This window comes from Typopeltis vanoorti, chromosome 1 (genome assembly GCF_054136105.1).
Source record: "Typopeltis vanoorti isolate ZY-2024b chromosome 1, IOZ_Tvanoo_1.0, whole genome shotgun sequence".
Lineage (NCBI taxonomy): Eukaryota > Metazoa > Arthropoda > Arachnida > Uropygi > Thelyphonidae > Typopeltis > Typopeltis vanoorti.
This window is the reverse complement of record NC_143549.1, coordinates 69,225,919-69,245,148: the sequence shown is the minus strand read 5'-3', so window position 1 is coordinate 69,245,148 and position 19,230 is coordinate 69,225,919. Positions and strand designations below refer to the sequence as shown.

The 19,230-nt window shown below is 35.6% G+C and overlaps 1 protein-coding gene across 2 annotated transcripts in view; it reads right to left on the bottom strand.

The window, feature by feature from the left end:
• LOC150110069 (copine-8-like) overlaps positions 1–19,230 on the bottom strand; it is a 294,861-nt gene that overhangs the window by 90,468 nt on the left and 185,163 nt on the right. For both annotated transcript variants that reach the window (XM_090391056.1, XM_090391066.1), the window contains exon 11: positions 14,817–14,870. In XM_090391056.1, the coding sequence (XP_090247182.1) occupies positions 14,817–14,870 (54 nt within the window). The remainder of the gene's footprint in view (positions 1–14,816; positions 14,871–19,230) is intronic.

Genomic DNA, 19,230 nt, shown 5'->3' with positions numbered 1-19,230 from the left:
GGATAAAAATCTGAATAGGGTGACTGATGCAGATGACATAGTGGAGTTGTTCAATAAACACTTTATTGGAGTATTTCATCCTGGAGAAGTAAGTTTTAATACTAGAGGGATAGGATAGGTTCAAGGTTTAGAGGTGCAAGAGGAGAGTGTGTTTCAAATACTGAGTACTCTACATGTCAATAAAGCTGTGGGACTGGATGGAATTTTGCCATGGATTTTGAGAGAATGCACTAAAGAACTGCTGACAGCTCCGTTGACCTGGCTTTTAAATGAAAGTCTGGCTACAGGAAAGGTACTCAGAGAATGGAAGGAAGGAAAGATAGTGCTATTGCATAAGGGCAGTAAAAGACTGGAAGTGTCAAATTATAGACCAGTTTGTGTTAAGTCAGTAGTTGTTAAGATCTTGGAGAAATTAGTGAGGGACCATATACAGTGTTAGGAAGATGAGGGTAATGTTATCTGTGAGAGTCAACATGGATTTGTTAAGGATCATGCTTGCTTTAGTAATATGATTGCCTTTTATAGTAGCATGACAAGAGTGGTTGATGAGGGTAAAGGCATATTCTGCCTTTTTTTTTTTTTTTTTTATTTTGCAAAAGCATTCGACAGGGTACCACATGATAAGCTGACATTTAAGTTGCAGCACATGGGTTTATATGTCAGGTTAGTCAACTGGATTCAGGACTGGCTATCTGATGGGTATCAGAGAGTTGTGTATGGTAGGACAATATCATGAAAGTTACTAGTGGGGTCCCACAGGGCTCAGTACTGGGACCTATATTGTTTAACCTTTATATCAATGACATTGTCAATGGATTGAAGGGGGGATATTCAGTTGTTTGCAGATGATGATGTGAAGCTGGGAGGTATTAGTAATAGTGCAGATGTGGCAGCCCTGCAAGAGGATTTGAATGAACTGGACAGATGGGCAAATGAACAGAGATGTCATTTTAATGCAGCAAAATGTAAAGTCTTGAAGTTTGGGGATACATTGATGGGAGGCTGCATACTCGATTAAAGCAGCTGTACTGCAGGAAGTAGGGGAGACAAGAGATTCTGGGGGTGATGATTGATAGAAAACTGAAATTCAGGGAACATATTGCAAAGGTGGTGAAAGTAACCCAGAGGATTGCTCAATACTGAGAAGGACACTGACCTGCAGAGATAAAAGAGTTATCGTTCCATTGTATAAGACCCTGATCAGACCACACTTATATTATTGTTCTGAAATTTGGTCCCCATGGTTATTGTGCTATTTTCATAGTTTTAAAGCCCATTTTGAATTTCACTATGATTATACATAAAAAGATGAAGAGGATAATTTTTTCAATGGTTATATTTTCAGCCAAAGAAATATGCCACACTTCAGAAAACAAAAACAAGAAAATTGTTGCTACAAATATTTAGCCCCTGAAAGAGATTTCCATAGGCTGAATATATGGTTTGCACTTACAAACACAAGAGTTACACCTATTTTTTTATCCCCCAGAGATAATAAAAAGCACTTTCGTTCATTCATGCACGTGGCAATGATACTCATAATTTCAGAAAAGTCCTAATATGGTTTTCCAGCTAGATGGGATAAATGACATTTTTCTACATGAAGGTTGTTTTCTTGATCATAAATTAGTAAATAATAATATTTGGTTAACCGATCAAGTGTTGATCAATATTTTATTAATTAACTGGACCAACTAGTTTTGCCACACTTATCTGTTGGCTTCTTCAGGGCACTTACATATAGGTTTAAACACTCTCACAATTATGCATAACTGCAAAACTGACAAGAATAAAAACTGACTAGAATTATTACAAATGAAATAGTATCGAACGTGAGTGAAACACGTATCGCGTGTACAAGATCAGCAACAGCTAGCTGATCTTGTACACGCGATACGTCTAAGTTGGCAAGGAATAATTATCAGATTAATGTAGATGAGATTTTTCATAGAATATCTGGAGAAAGGGAGAGAATGAGAGGCTATCCTAGGAGTATAAGGCAGGTGTGAGCAAGGGAGGGGAACATTAGATTTTTAGCATGGAAAGTGCAGAGACAGTGAATGCATTCAAGTCAAGGTATGATGAGCTGTGCATGTGAAAGTGGAACCTTCCAGATGAGTCTGTTGACTCCATAGAGGTCTTTTGATAATAATAATAATAATAATAATTTATTTAGGAATATAACATAATATAACATGAATCCAGGAGACATAATTTAAGAGTATAGTATTATATACCATCATATAACACATATATTTCTGATTTTGATGTAGTTCTTCATGACACTTTCTTCCATAACTTGATCATAAAGATGATGAATAACTGTAGAGATAACCGTAAACCTTTATCTTACTTAATTTTATATCAAATCATTTTCCAGTACCTCCCTGAAATCTAAAAACTGATTTTCAAATTAGGTATAAGCTATCCACTGCTCTATAGAATGTCCTTTGCATCATATAATTGTAAGAAGAACTGTTCCCTTGGTATCTTATACCTTTTCTAGAGTTACAACACTTAAATATATGTTCTTCTTATACTCCATTTTCTTACACATTTGTGTTAGAATAAAAATCTAGTCCTTACTTCCATTTGTCCTGAATCAGTATGTTCTATCCCAGTTTTTCTTGGCCTCTCAGGCATTTGCTTGCATAAATCATTTCTGGAACACTCAGTTCTAAGTAATTCTCACATTCAGCTTTATTTCCTTCTTTATAGTCAGGAACTTAGAGAGTTCTACTCAAATCATGCAAAGTAGTCATGCTAAAAGTTTTATATATCCAGCTGTATTTCAATATTTCAGATATCTAGTGTGTTTATTATTTATTTTTATTATCTTCAATACCAAAATGTACTCCTGACTGCAATTTTCTTGATTTTCTTTTCTATCACTGTTTACCTCATTTTATAATTTTTCAAAGCAATTATTCCATTCAGCCAGAATATCATTTAGTTTTATTTAGGGTTAGAACTTTTCAGCAATATATTATAATGATGGAATTTGTTAAACAGTATTTGATACAGTCAGAGTCAACTGTATTTGAATCTACAACTTGCCCACTTAAACTTACTCAACTTATGACTTCCAAATAAATTTTTCTTTCAATGTGTACTCATTAACAACTTATCCTGCATACAAAAAAAAAAAAAAAAAAAAAAAAGAGGCAAACACATCCTATTTTGAATCACTTTAATACTTTTGTATCCTGAATCAGTCTAAAGATATCAACAACAACAGTCAACACAACTTTCCTCTCTGTGTGAACTGGCATGCTTTGAAGAAAAATCAAGCATGCATAAATGATTAAAAGTACATTTAAAAGAATAGACATTAAAAGAATAAGAATTAAAGGCATACATTTAAAAGAATAGACAACACAAAAAAAAAAAAAAAAAAGAATAGTAACACAAAAATGCTACTTGCATAAAATATTATGAAAAACAATAAAATATCAAATTTCACTCATCCAATGACTAATATACTTTAAAGCTGTTCCGTTATGCTGCATTAAATCTTCTCGGGTACATATATTATTAATGTCTATTAGGCAGCATTGCAGAAGAAGTTCCATGGTTTGTGTTTCACCACATGAGCAGCTGTCATTGTCAGTATATTCCCATGACCATGAACTGCTTTGATCTGTCCATTCTGGAACGAAGGCTATTTAATGTTTTTCATCTTTGCCAGTCTAGATGTAAGCTAGGAGGAAGAGATTCATTTAAGTTCAGAGCCTCTGGAGATTTTCTTGCCACATTGCTGACCTTGTAGCTTTTATAGAATCAACCAACGGTTCCATTGAGTGAGTAAAACTTTTCCTTGATCTTAGCCTCCTATGGATTTCAATATGTCCATACAAAGGATGCCGTTCATCATTTGCGGCAACATGTTTCATTAAGAACCTTGTCAATAATTTTGACATGTGATGATCTTTCCCAAACAGGACTAGCATACTCAGCTGTAGAAAAGCAAAGTGCCAGTGCAGAGGTGCACAGTACCTGTGGACTTGCACCCCACTGAGATGATGTTAATTGGTGCAAAACAGTATTACTTGTTTGAGTTTTAGCTGTCTGCACAGTTAGCCGAGTGCCTATGCGCTTCACAACCACATGCCTGGGAAAGGAGTGTCCTGGGTTTGATTCCTGTCGTTGATGTGAGGAGCTTAAGGATTTTTCTCAGACATAGCCAAGTTAGCCATCTTCAGCGTAGACTGCAGGGGTTTTTCTCTCCAGTTTATCTGGGGTTTTCCTCCTGCAAGCAGGCAAATCAGCCCAGTGAACACACACATCTACAGACATAGGACACACAGGGAGGCATAGGGCTAGCCACCTTATCCTTGGGACAGATACGGCTTAGAAGGGATAGCCCTGCAACAGGCCACTAGGCCTAATATGTGAAGGGAAGAAGTAGAGTTTTAGCTGATGTCTTATCTATGTGTCGCTTATAATGTAAGGTCCTATCTAGTGTAACACCTAGATAAGTTGGATATGAATAATTGACCAATTTCATACCATTCCATTTTATGTTGACCTCTCTCCTTGCTTTCCTATTATTGAGATGGAAAAGACATATTTGGGTTTTATTGAGATTTGATTTCAGTTGGTGTTCCCTATAGTAAACTGTAAGGGGCTTCTAATTCTTGTGTGAGCTGCTTCTCAATGTTATCAAAGGATTTTACTTGATGAACAACTGCCCGGTCATCTGCATATAAGAAGGTTCTTGACTGCAGGTTTATGGGTTGGTCGTTACTGTGTGCGTGCGTGTGTGTATTGGGGGGGGGGGGAGCACACTTCCCTCGGGTAGACCATTTTTCTGGATACGCCATCTGCTCTTTTTTTCCTTGAAATTCCTCAAAGAATCTCCTGCTAAACAGCAGCGATCTAAATACCTCTGCTAACTGATAGCTGTCTGTCATGCTATAAATTTTGACTATAAGCTTTCTAAGATTTAGTGTGTCATATGCTGCTGTCAGATCTATGAATAGAGCTCCTGTTGTTAACCTCCTCCCCTTTCAAAGCCATCCTCAGTTAACTGTGTTAAATTTAATACTTGTCTAGTGCATGATCTTCTTGCTTAAATCCTGCTTTTCATTTGTCAGCATTTTCTCTATTTCTGGACTTGATATAGACTGGACTCTGTTCAAGATTAACCTCATACAGCTTCAGCGTAGGAGAGCTATAGGCCTGTAGCTCTTTGGATCTTCAGCAGGTTTACTCGGTTTCAGGATTAGTATTACTTTTGTTTGCCTCCATATGCTGGGTATTTTAGTAAATTTCCAACAAAAGTTGAAAAATTCTAACAACCACTCTATTGCCTTTTCTCATTCCTTAGGATCTCATTTCATATCTATACTGGCAATTTTTTCTGTTTTTTAAGGCTTTTAGAGCATTTTCTAGGTTCGCTTTAGTAAATAATGCTTTGAAAAGATTATTTTCTGAATTCCTAATGCTTTTAATGTAATCTTTAGGTATTTTTCCTTCGATACTCGGTTTACCATTCAGAGATAGCTGAGTTGCAATTTGGTTTGCATTTATATTAACTTCAGTTACTGCTGTTGTGGATTCACCAGATAATTTTTTGAGTAAGAGCCAGGCTTTCCTGCTACTATGTTTCATATCTAAGCTTTTAATTTTCTCTGCCCATTGTCGACTTCTTTTTTTCCAGACACTATAAGTTCCTCCCTCTCCTGCATCAATTGTTTCTGATGAAAATGGATCTTTATCATATTGGTCACACCATCTTTCATATACTTTAGTATATGAAAGATGGTAGAAATATGACAGAACACATTATGTTCTGTCAAACCTGAATATAACACATTCTACAACATCTTGTGATGTCCCTGGTAGCAGACCGTCTACTAGCGTTGGTGAACTTTGCATAATTTTCTGGTCTAAGTAAAATGTTGAATAAGTTTATATCAAATTCTCTTGAGAACTGTTCCCAGTTTAGTTTTTTTAAAATTAAAAAGTCTTCTAAGTGAGATCTCCTCAGGTCGGACTGGTAGGAAAACTTGCAGCATTATTGGTCTATGTTGTGAACTTGGGATTGGTGCAAGTACCTGTTTATTGCACAGATTAGCTATTCTATTACTAACAAATCCAAGGTCCAGGTTATATCCTCTTTTCCATCTCCCACTGTTAAATGATGATAGCTGTTTAGGCTCATTTGATTAATTGGAGTAATTACCTTGAAAAATTGTTAAAAGAAAGAGGCAGTGACAGCATGATGGTAGCAAATTTTCAAGAAGAATGCAAACAGGGGTACATATCAACAATTGAGGTAGAAAAAGCCATCAAAAACTTAAAGTGTGTGTGTGTGTGTGTGTGTGTGTGTGTGTGTGTGTGTGTGTGTGTGTGAGTGAGGGGGGGGGGGGCAGCTGGAGTAGATGAAATCCTGGTCAGAAGGTCAAATTCAGATGACTGGAGTAGAGCTCTCCTAGTTCCAATCTATATAAAAAAAAAGGGAATAAATCTGAATGTGAGAATAACAAAGGAATTTTTCTACTAACTATTCCAATTAATATTAATGCAAGCATACAGTGAAACAATGTCGAGAAATGCTGCGGAAGAGAAACTTGGAGAAGAACAAGTTGGGTTCAGGTCAAATAGAGGTTGTCAAGATCAGATTTTCACTTCATGACAAATAGTTCAGAAATCATGGGAATATCACAAGGATTTGTATTTAAGTTTTGTAGATCTGGAAAGACATATGAGAAAAGTGTCCAGAGAAAAGCTTTTCAAAAGACCATTACACAGGGTAAATGGAATATTATACAGAGCAATTATACTGCTGACTTAAGTTGTGAGTCAGCAGTTAGAACTGAAGGAAATACAGGAAGATGATTCCATGTAAAATCAAGTTTAAGAAAAGGATATACATCGTCTCCATCTTTTCTATATTATTATTACGTAACACTTTCAGGGAGTCCAAAGACTCATCGAGAGAGGGCACCTACTCTACAGCTCACCGTGTCCACCACTACAGCAACTACCATCATCATCTACACCAACTCCATCTACCACCGACCATCACCACTACTATTTTCACAGACAATCACACGCATCCATGTCCACGGTGGGATTCGAACCCACAGCCTTTTGGCTGGAGAGTGGATATGCTAACCACTTGTCCAACCAGGCTGGCGATATAGATCGCATTATGAAAGAAAGTGGCATTAAACCTGATATTAAAATCAGGGATATCAAATTTAGTTCTCTGCTGAGCACATATGATTGTACTCATAATACATCCATTGCAAGTCTCCAGGGCTCTCTAAATAAATTAAATGACAGCTGTTACAAGTTTGGCATGAAAATCAGCAGTAAAAAGACTAACACTATGAAATTAAGAAGGAAGATAGAAAACTAATTACATTCTCAATAGAGTCTATAAAATGAGTAAAATCATTTTACCCATTCAAAACTGGGAAAGTTTTTTTAGTGAAGATGGCAAATTCAATTTGGAAATAGACAGAATAAGCAAAGCTGATATAGTGGAGAGCTAATTAAATAAATTTATATGGAATATGAGACAAATTAGTCAAAACACTGAACTAGCAGTATACAAGACAGTGTTCATACCAATTTTAAGTTATGGATCTGAGAGTTGGGTTAGAAATAAAGCACTTGATCAAAGACCAGAGACCAAGATATGAGCGGTCTGAGAAAAAATAGGGGAAATGAACAGATGACATTGATAGTAGAATCATATTAAAAATGAAGAAATCAGAAATAAAACTGACATTGTTAGCATTCAAGAATGTGTGAACAGGACTAATCTAAGGTGGTATGGCCACTTCAATAGAATGGGTGAGGAAAGGTTAGTGAGATCACAAAAAGAGACTCAGAGGAAGACCACAGTCTAGGTGGATAGATTCATTTCAGAAGTGCCTTAGAAGCATGAAATGTTAAGTACATGAAAATTGGAGTGCTGATAAATAATAGACTAATTTGAAAGAAAATTGTTAATAGGAAATAGTGTGCACAAGAATTAAAAGATAAAATCAGAGATGCCATAAATGCAGTTAGGCTGCACAGAGAGAGAAAAGTTATAAACTGGATATTTGCCGAGTTATGCAGGGAGCTCACATTTAATTTGTTCATCCAAAATAATTAAATGGTGCAGGGAAAAATCAAGTTTAATAGCCATTTGTATTTATCATTTTTATTATTAGACCTCCAGGGAGTCAAGGCCTCCTTCAATGTACTCATTACTTCAGGCAAACTGTTCCATTCACTCATTGATATGTGAAAATTCACACAAACTTAACCACAGATGCCCTCTGTCCTCTCCCACCTTCCATGAAATGAAAAATTTTATCAACTGACATTCAAAAGTCAGTCAAAAGTTCATAGACCTCTACCATATTACCCTCCCTTTGTACCAGTGTCTGCAGTCCACATACTCTAAACCAATTCTCACAGTCTACATTCCATAATCTTGATATTATCTTTGAAACTCTTCTTTACAGCTTTTATCTCTTTGAAACCAAGGAGACCAAATCTGCACACAGTAGTCCAGGTGCAGTCATATCGAGGTCTTGTAAAAAGGCAAAACAGCTTCCATAATCTTTAAATATCAATGTTTGTTTCAACATTGCAATTACCATTTCAGTTGTATTCACAATTTTTGTAATGTGACCCTTGAACTTAAGCTATATCCACCACAACTCCAAGATCTCTAGCCTCATCAGTTACTCCAAGCATAATCCCACCAATATAATATGCCATTGGATATCATATAAAAGTAGATTGACTAGTTTAACACACTATAGATGTGACTTTCTTCATAATGATTAGATTTTTTTTCCCTCTTTAAAAAAAAAAGGGTGAGGTATCTTTGGAGAAGCTTTTTTTTTTTTCATTCAATTTTGTTTTACCAAAATTTATGACAAAGTTTAAAAAATTTATGACGAAAAAACTGGGTGTTAAAAAGATAAAAAATCTGACTCTCCATTACAGAAAATTTTTGAAATATATATTAACATGAGTCATGATATACCAAACTTAAATAGTAATCTTAATGAAACTATTGAATCATTTATTGAAATGGCCATTAGTCAAGGTAATTGGTAGCACTGATCGTTCTGTTCAGAATGTTAATAGCTTCGCACTATATAACTTTTAAATGCATTCTTAATAGAGGAATTTTCTAAATAACAAGATCTTGATCAAAATCTTTGGCCAAGATCTTGTTATTTAGAAAATTTTTCATTTGCGTTCATTAATGAACACAAGTGAAAAAAATAGTCTGTTTCCCAATGTTATTATTGATTATCCATAATATTCATTATTGCATATCTTAATTTTTTCAATAAATAATTGCATGTAAAACATGTGCAAGGATTCTCTTTCTCTCTCAAATTTCAAAATTAAACCTAAGCTTTGTAGGTTTTAAACTGTTCAATTCAACACATTATGAATAGTACTTAGATGATATTTATTCTAATTATGTGAAAATGGGTGAATTTTATTATGAAAGTTGAGCAGCTTTAACCTTTAATGATTAGAATTTAGTGTTTTGTGATCAAAACATAGTCAGAATTTATTTCTGATAAACATTACAAATCACATTTTCGAAAATTATGGAGACAACTACCGTGTTTGAATAAAAACTTTAGTTTAATATAACTAAAATCTACATTCAATTTTCGACCTTTATGTCAAGGTCATCTTCTGGAAAAGCACCTGCTCTTTACACCGCACAAAAACCTGGTACGAAAGGAAATTTAAGGAAGCCTGCGAAATCCTGATAAACCACCCAAATATCAACAACAAAGATGGTATGAAAATTCCAAGGATCTGGATGGCACATATGATACCTAATATATAAGATCCAGCATAAGTCAGGACTCTAGCCAATCTTCAGCTAGTATTAGAAACCATTCCATACCAACTGGCTGGAATGTACATGATGTTAATATATGTATATAGATAGATATTTGTTGTTGTGCCCAATGTATTTCTACAACCAACAGATAACACTAATAATAGGACTCTAGCGTTGATGTATAATTTTATTTTATTTTATTTTATTTTTTTCACCAGAGGTCAGGCCAACAATTGTTGTAGCAGTTGGTCAGTGTCTTTAACAAACCAGTTTGATTGTAGTGTAGCTTGTTTTCTGTGTATAGTTGTACGCTCCAGAAGATGACCTCGACATAGAGGTCAAAACGTTGAATGTAGATTTTAGTTATATTAAACTAAAGTTTTTATTTAAACATGGTAGTAGTCTCCATAATTTTCAAAAATGCATTTGGATCACTGTGCAAGCTTAAAAGAAAGGATTACAAATCACAATTTTTCAACCTTATCCTTTTCAAAATGTTATCTCTATGATTGAATGTACCAGTTTCCCTTCTATTTGTGTCTTCTATTTTTCTAAAATGTCTCTTTTATTATTATTTTATTTATTTATTAATTTTTTAAATCATTTTTAGAGGGATTATTTGACATCAAATAACTTTCAACGCCAACTCCAATTTTGGGAGCCCCTTAAAGGATCCCACCTGGGGCCAGGCCTAAAAATAATATCTTTTAATATTGAAGGTTTCTCCAGTGTCAAGCAAGATCTCATTGCAAATATTTGCAGAGATAATGACTCTGATGTGCTCTGCCTGCAAGAAACTCATAGAGGGGAAGGTGCCGCAAGAAGACCTTACATCCATGGCATGAAACTTATCAAAGAGATACCCCATGATAAATATGATAGTGCAATATTTACAAAAGAAAACTTAATTCCATCGTCCACTGACTCAATGAACAACAGAAACATTGAGATTATTACAGTCACATTTAAAAATATCTCAATCACCTCAGTCTATAAAACCACCAGAAAAAGCCTTCTCCTTCCCTTACATCCTCCTCAACAATAGTACATACATGACCTAATGTTGTATTAGGTGACTTTAACAGCAACAGTATTAACTGGGGTTACACAAAGGCCAATAAAGATGGAGAATTCATTGAAAAATGGGCTGAAAGGTTTCTCTAAACCTTTCTCCAAACCTGATACATAATCCAAACTTCCTGCATCTTTCAATAGTGGCAAATGGAAGAGAGGCTATATAACCCTGACCTCATATTTGTTAGCTCAAAAATATCCAACATTTGTGTTAAAAGAGTTTTAAATTTCATTCCACATACTCAACATAGACCGATAGTGTTTCAATTCAACCCAGCCATTAAGCCTAACACAGTCCCTTACAGACGAATGGTTTAATTTGAAAAAAGCTAATTGGAAGGGTTTCATGGAAGATCTTGACTGCTTCATAGAACCAGTCCCTCCAAACCCTCGAGAGTATCCTCAATTCATAAAAATACTGAGGAAAAACTCCACCAAACGCATCCCGAGGTTGTCGCACAAACTACATTCAGGCCATTCCAGTGATATACTAGCCTAGTATGCTAATTACTTACAACTTTATAACACCAACCTCTTCTCAGTGAAGACTATCCATGCAGGAGAAAAATTATGCTCCAAGATGGCAGAAGAAAGTTGTTCCTCATGAAAAAAAGAAATAGAAGCCCTTGATATGAACCACAGTAGCAGAAAGCCATGGAACTTTATCAACAGAATTGGGAAGGATTTCACTAAGCCATATGAGTATCCACAGGTAACAGCTAATCAAAACTGCTCACCAGCTGCTGCTGAATGGAAAATTCCCTAAAAAGCACCCAAAAAATAAGATACTTAGAACCCCCAAGTGAGAAACAAAACATGATTAACTCAGACTTCACCATCACTGAACTCAACGCTGCCATAAACCTATTAAATTTGCAGGCTTTGATGATATCTGTAACAAACAAATTAAGCACTTTGGACCCAGGACTAAAGAGTGGTTATTAAACTTATACAACACTTGCCTCAGAACCCTAAGGATACCAACTATCTGGAGGCATGCTAAAGTGGTGGCCTTTCTGAAATCAGGGAAAACTCCAACCAAAGCAACCTCTTTAAACTCTGTGAATGATTAATTCTGAACAGGCTACAATCTCCTAATCGAACCCTATCTTATTGCCGAGCAGGTTGGTTTTAGACCAGGCAAATCCTGTACATCACAAATTCTCAACCTCACTCAATATCTAGAAAATGGTTATGAGCAAAAACTAGCCACAGGAGCAGTCTTTGTAGATCTAACTGCAGCATATGATACCATAAACCATCTCACACTCAGAAATAAAATATACAGAATAACTAGAGACTCTTGTCCTCCTGATTCAATCATTCTTGGAAAACAGATGCTTTTTTTGTGGACCTAGAGGGTAGGAAGAGCTGCTGGCATCCCCCAAAAAATAGTCTCCCCCAGGGAAGTGTGTTATGACCATTCCTTTTCAACATCTATGTCAATGATCTTCCCATCTTTCCAGGAACTCAAAATTTTATCTATGCTGATGACCTTGCCATAGCTACTCAATCAAAAAATTTCAAGTCCATAGCCTAACACCACATATTACAGCAGTAACCAATTAAAACACCCCCTTGAAAATTTAGTTTAATCCTTTATCCAAGTGTAAGCAAAGAAAGTTTGCACCTGAAGTATCTTCAGGACTGAGGCAACTCGTGGTAAAGGTGGACCAAGCTCTCATCACTCCTTGTCTTAGTATCTCCCATAATGTAAAGCACATCTCCTTGCGAACATGTATAATGCTATGCATTAAGGGAAGGGTCACTACCCAGACCGATTTCGACCTTTATTGAGGTCTCGTCAATGGGAGCCAGACCCACAGGTGGTGATACTAAGGCAGAAGCAATGGAGAAGTCATATTTACCTATATGAGTTGCCAAAAGGTGTCTCACCTTTTTATTCAATTACTTTGGATTTTAGAGAAAAAATACTTCCAACCCCTTGAAACTGGCCTTTTCCACCTTAACAACAAGGAAGCTACAGATTTCTTGGGAAGCCTCTAATACAGAACATTCCTGGAACCCAGTCTATCTTGGTGTGACTCTTGATCGTACTCTTTCATATAAAGCACACACATAGAAAAAAAAAAAAAAAAAGGCAAAAGTGAATGCAAGAAACAATATACTAAGAAAGCTTACCTCCTCCAAATGGGGTGCAGATCCAAGAACACTGAGATATTCTGCCTTGGCCCTTTGCTATTCTTCTGCTGAATACGCCTGCCCAGTATGGTTCAGATCCTGTCATGCTGAAAAACTTGACCCAGCATTGAATGAAAGCTGCCGCTTAATTACAGGATGCATGAAACCAACACCACTAAGAGACCTGTATACTTTGGCTGGTATTGCATCCCTTCAGTTCGACGATCTGCGTTCTCAGCTGACGAAAGAAGCAAATGAATGATGAACACCACCCACTATTCGGCCAGACCACAGTGCCCCAAAAGACTAAGATCCCGATATAACTTCCTAGCAACTGTTGAACCACCTAAAACACTCCAGAGACAAGACTTCAACAATAGCTTGTACTATACCCAGAAAATAATACTGGTATTCCAACAGCCAAACATCTTCCATGTGGTGCCCACTTGGACTGGAATACTTGGAAAAGCCTCAACAGACTTTAAACAACAGGACGCTGCAAACAGAACCTCATCAAATGGGGCTACCTCACTGGACCACATAATTGTGAGTGTGGGACGACCCAGTCCATAGTGGAACATCTTCTTTCTTGTTCCCCCTTCTTCAATCACTTGTACCAAAGAGGACCTTTTATGCTGTACAGAAAGAGTAGTTGATTGCACAAGATACTGGAATAACATCTGACCATATTTATTCTATATAACTTATGTATAGTTTCTTTTTTTCCTCATATTTTACTTATTAGTCCCAGTGTAATTCATCTACCAAATTTAAGCTGTTCTCATTTGTAATGTATCCTAATTTGTTGTAAATAATGTCGTACCACTTACTACTGTACCACTTATGTTTGGATATGAAATAAAATAAATTTTGGGAACAGGTTGAAATCACACAGTATTAAGTCAAGTAAATAAGCTGGTTGATTAAGTTATAGAATGTTTGTTTTTTTTTTAAATTGTGAATGGTGAATGGAAAAAAATGAAGAAACATATTCTTTATGTGGAAAACAATAGCAGGTGGATGTCCCCACAACTGAGGGCAGCACAAAATCTGAATTTTCAATAAATATTAAAACTTCACTTATATCCAGGGTTCTCACTATATTTTAGCAATCTTACTATCATCATCAAATTTCTGACATATACTCTCAGGGAGTGAGTGTACAGAATCTTATGATAGTACCACATGAAAAGTTACATCATTACTAACTTCATATCAACAAATTTCCTCCAGATTAACCTGTTATCTGTCAACATTCCAATAGTATCAGATCTTATATCTGCCTTCTAAGACACTTTTTACTGTATCAATCCACCTACATCTCAGTCTTCTTCTGGGTATTTTTCCCACCATCCCAGTAAAGAACACTTGTTTAGCTAAACTTTCCTTTCCTATTCTATTCTGGTCAAGTGGCCACACCACCTGAGACTAGTTCTTTCCTAATAACCTCATTTTTAATATGATACTGTCATTGATGCCATCTGTTCAGTCCTCTAATATTTCTCAGTACTTTTATATTGTGGTCTTCAGTCTTTGATCAAGAGTTTTATTTCTAACCCAGCTCTCAGATGCATTAGTTAAAATTGGTTTGAACACTGTTTTGTATACAGCACTTAGTATCTCTCTCTTATTCCATATAAATTTATTCAACTGAACTTCGTACCATACCAGCTTTCTTAATTCTGCTTTCAACAATTTTGGATGCTTTACAATTTTAGCATTCTTTATTCATAAATATAGGTATAACATAAATGCAGACACAAATACTTACCACTCCAGAATTTGTATACTTCTTTTTTTTCTTCTTTTTTTTTGGATTGATACACTACATGAAATAGAAAAATTAAAAAACTGTTATAGTACCTCCTAATATTCATCAATACATATAAATATTCAGTCATCAGAAAAGGAAAAATCCAAAGTGATTATTTATATCAACAAAGCATCTGGAGCTAAAGCTGTGTTAATCAACACAGCACCTGAAGCAAACTAAAGTGGCAATATTTATTTATTCTATGAATACTGCTTAATTACTCACAAACTCAACATCAGCAGACTAAAGATATGAAACATCATCGTCATCATCATCAAATTCTTGCCATCTACCTTCAAAGAGTGTACAGGATATGATAGCACTACATGAAAAATTACATAATTACTAACTTCCTATCTACAATTTTCCTCCAAATCAGTCTGTTACCTGCCAAGATTCCAACATTATCAGATCTTATATTTCTATCTTCTAAGGCACTTTTTACCATATCAATCCACCTATCTCTTGGTCTTCCTCTGGGTCTTTTTTCTATTTACCCAAAATAAGAAGAACACTTATTTTGCTAATCGTTCCTCTTCCATTGTATTTAATGGACCATACCACCTGAGATTATCTCTGCTAACGCATTCCTGGATGCTGGCAATGTCAAGTTCTTTCCTAATATTCTCATTTTAATATGATATTGCCATTGATGCCATCTGTTCATGCCGCTAATCTTTCTCAGGACTCTCATATCTGCAGTCTCTAGTCTTTGGTCAAGTGTTTTACTTCTGACCCAGCTCTCAGATCCATAAGTTAAAACTGGTTTGACACTGTCTTGTATAGAGCTAATTTAGTGTTCCAACTAATTTCTCTCTTATTCGATATGAATTTATTCAGTTGACTTCCTACCACACCAGCTTCGTTGATTCTGTTGTCTATTTCCATATTTAATTTACCATCTTCACTAAAAATCGTGCCTAAGTAGCTGAAATGTTTTACTTGTTCCACAGGTTCTCTATTCACAATGCAATTGATATTTTCAATGCTTCTGCCTATTTCCATTGTCTTTGTCTTTTTATTGCTGACCTTCATTCCATATCTATCACAACAGTTATTCAATTTAGTCGGGGAATCTTGCAGACTTGTAGCAGATTTATTCAGAAGTATAACATCATCTGCGTAAAGCAAAGAGATGACATTAACATCTCCAATTTTGATATCAGGTTTAATACCACTTTCTTTTATAATGTGATCCATATAGGTAACGAATAACAGAGGAGGATAATGTACATCCCTGTCTGACACCAGATTTAACATTAAACCATCTTCTTGTACTTCCTCCAATTCTAACTGCTGACTTACAACTCAAATAAAGACTAATAAGGATTACTTGATATAATGCCCCAATGCACCATATAGCTATAGTGTTTTGAATAGATTTTCTCTTGGCACCTTGTCATATGCCTTTTCCAGATCTACAAAACTTAAATACAGATCTCTGTTATATTCCCATGATTTCTCAACTATCTGTCGTAAAGTGAAAATCAGATCCTGACAGCCTCCATTTGGCCTGAATCCAGCTTGTTCTTCACCAAGCTTTTCTTCCACAATCCTTCTCAACCATTTCTCAAGTATACTTACGTAAATCTTACCAGGAACACTCAGTAGAGATAACGCTGTAATTCTCACATTCAGTTTTATTTCCCTTTTAATATATGGGTACTATGAGAGCTCTACTCCAATCATCAGGAATTCGTCCCTCTGTCCAGGCTTTCTGAATTATGCAGTGCAGCCACTGTAAAACTTTTATACCTCCATACTTGAGCATTTCTGGTCGAATATCATCTATTAGAATAGCTTTCGATTAGAATTAGAATTCGTCCCTCTGTCCAGGCTTTCTGAATTATGCAGTGCAGCCACTGTAAAACTTTTATACCTCCATACTTGAGCATTTCTGGTCGAATATCATCTATTAGAATAGCAGCTGCCTTCACATATTTCAGGCTTTTGATGGCTTTTTCTACTTCAAGTATGGATATGTATCCCTGGATGCCTGGTGAGTGTTTTTTACCACTGTGCTGTCATCACTGCTATTTTATTTAGCAACTTTTTGAAGTAATTACTCCATACTTCAAAGATATCTTTTTCTCCAGTTTTCATGTCACCTTTATCATCTCTAATTCCTTTTACAGCACTCTTTCCTCCATCTCTAAGCTTCTTCAACAACCTCCAGAATATCTTGCCACTTTCTTGATATTTATTTTCTATGTTCTTACCAAAGTCTTCCCATGACTTTTGTTTAGCTAGTTTTACACAGTGTTCAGGTTTCTTACATTTGTCTCTGTATTCTCAAAGAGCACAAGCTGACTTATTTGCCAGTAACTTTTGATATGCTTTCTTCTTTTCCTTCACTGCCTCCTTACTTCTAACTACTGACTTACAACTCAAATAAAGACTAAGTATTACATGATATAATGCCCCACTGACACCATGTAACTGTTGCTTTCTGAATAGCTTCTCTTTTAGCACTTTGTCATATGCCTTTTCCAGATCTACAAAATTTAAATATGGGAACCATCAACATAAATACCAATGAAAAAGAAGTCAAACTAGCAGAAGAATGAGAGGAGTGTTATCAACATAAATGGCATTACAGAAACAAATCATACTATAACAGGGGAAATTCTGCTAAATAATAAACATGTTATATCTGGGCAATTGTGATGATGTAAAGAAAGGAATAGCTATAGGAATCAACACTAAATATAAAAATAACCTTCTTGATTTGCAAGCACTTTTATGCAAGAGTAACTTGAGGATATTCAAAATGGGCAAGTGGATTAATTTTTTGAGTGATTAGATTTGGCACTTAAAGATATAAACAGCAGAATAGGAAATCAATACCAGAAATTTAGATACATTATGGGAAAATTTGGAAAATTATAAAGAGCAACATGTAGTGTGAATTTGAGTTGTAAGCCAAGCCAGCAGTAAGAATTGAAGGAGTACAGGAATATAGTCCGATGTTAAATCAGGTATGAAACAAGTATGCACATTATCTCTATTGTTAATCATCATTTATATGGATCACATTATGATGAAAATCGACCTTGAACCTAATATCAGAATTTTCAGCTCTTTACTTTATGCAGATGACGATATACTCCTAAACAAATTTTCCATCAGCAAAGGTGAACTGGCCATTAGAACCCATGTAATTAACACACATCATAAACTGACCTCATAGCCTAAGATTGCTTTGGATGTAAATCCAAATTAATCAATCAACCAATCCTAATTAAATTCAGTACTAGTGCTGCAGGATTCCCTAATTAAATTGAATAACTACAAGATGTAATAAATTTGGTATGAGAATCAGCAATAAAAGAAAAATACTAAGAAAATAGGCAGGAACACTTTTATTTATTTATTTATTCTTATGGCAAAGGGAATACAAAACAGCTACAGGTCAATGTCCAGTCTAGAAAAAAATCCAGGGCCTCATCCGTTCACCTTGTCGATGTCCTGGAGGCCACTACCATGAAATTGGTGACTTGGGCAGTCATTCACAATATGAGTAATCATCTGGGCCATGGAGGAATAATCATAATAAGGGTGGTCTGACAGTTTCCAGTTACAAGAAGGTAGCCACATCTGCCCTGATTAGTTCTGATTCTGTTGATAGATGACCAAATCTTCCTAGGAAGAGCAAAACCAGGCTGCGGATCACAGGGATCTTCAACCAGGAAGCCATTTCTTGGAAGATTGTTGAGCCAATGTTCTCTCCACATGTCAGGTGTTGATGGTAAGGTAGTTAAGAAAGTTCGTCCATGGACCAGTATAGGTTTCTTGATTTTAGTCAAAGACTGTGATTTATGAGTCTGGTGCAGGGGAAGGAGTGGATTGCTCATTACTTTATTAAATTCTTTAATCAAGGCTTGTCTTTGGTACACAATAAATAACGGAAAAAACTCACGTAGAAAGATTATTTATTAGTATAATTTTCGCCAGTGTGTCACAGGCATCCTCAGTACATTAAGCTCAAAATTAAACACTAACTGACAATTCCAAAAAGCGCCACCTAAGTAGCTGGTGTAAGATAACTAAAAAGGTCAATAACTTTAATTTAAAAAAAAAAAAAAAAAAAAAATTAATACAATAAAAAGTTAGGAAAGATTATCTGATTTGTAAAGTACTATCTCCCATAAAGGGGACAGACGTAAGCCGTCGGATCTGTTTAAGTTAGGAGAATGAAGTAGAGTTTCACATGTTTCTTTATAAAGGCGTTCCATGAGAAACTGACTTTTGTGAAGAACTCTTGTCTTTCTCCAATGAACTCTGTGTCTAGTGAAGATCGCATGTTCAGAAAGTCCAGACTTTTCAGGTTTAAAGTATTCAATATAAGATTGGTGTTCTTCTAGCCGAATAG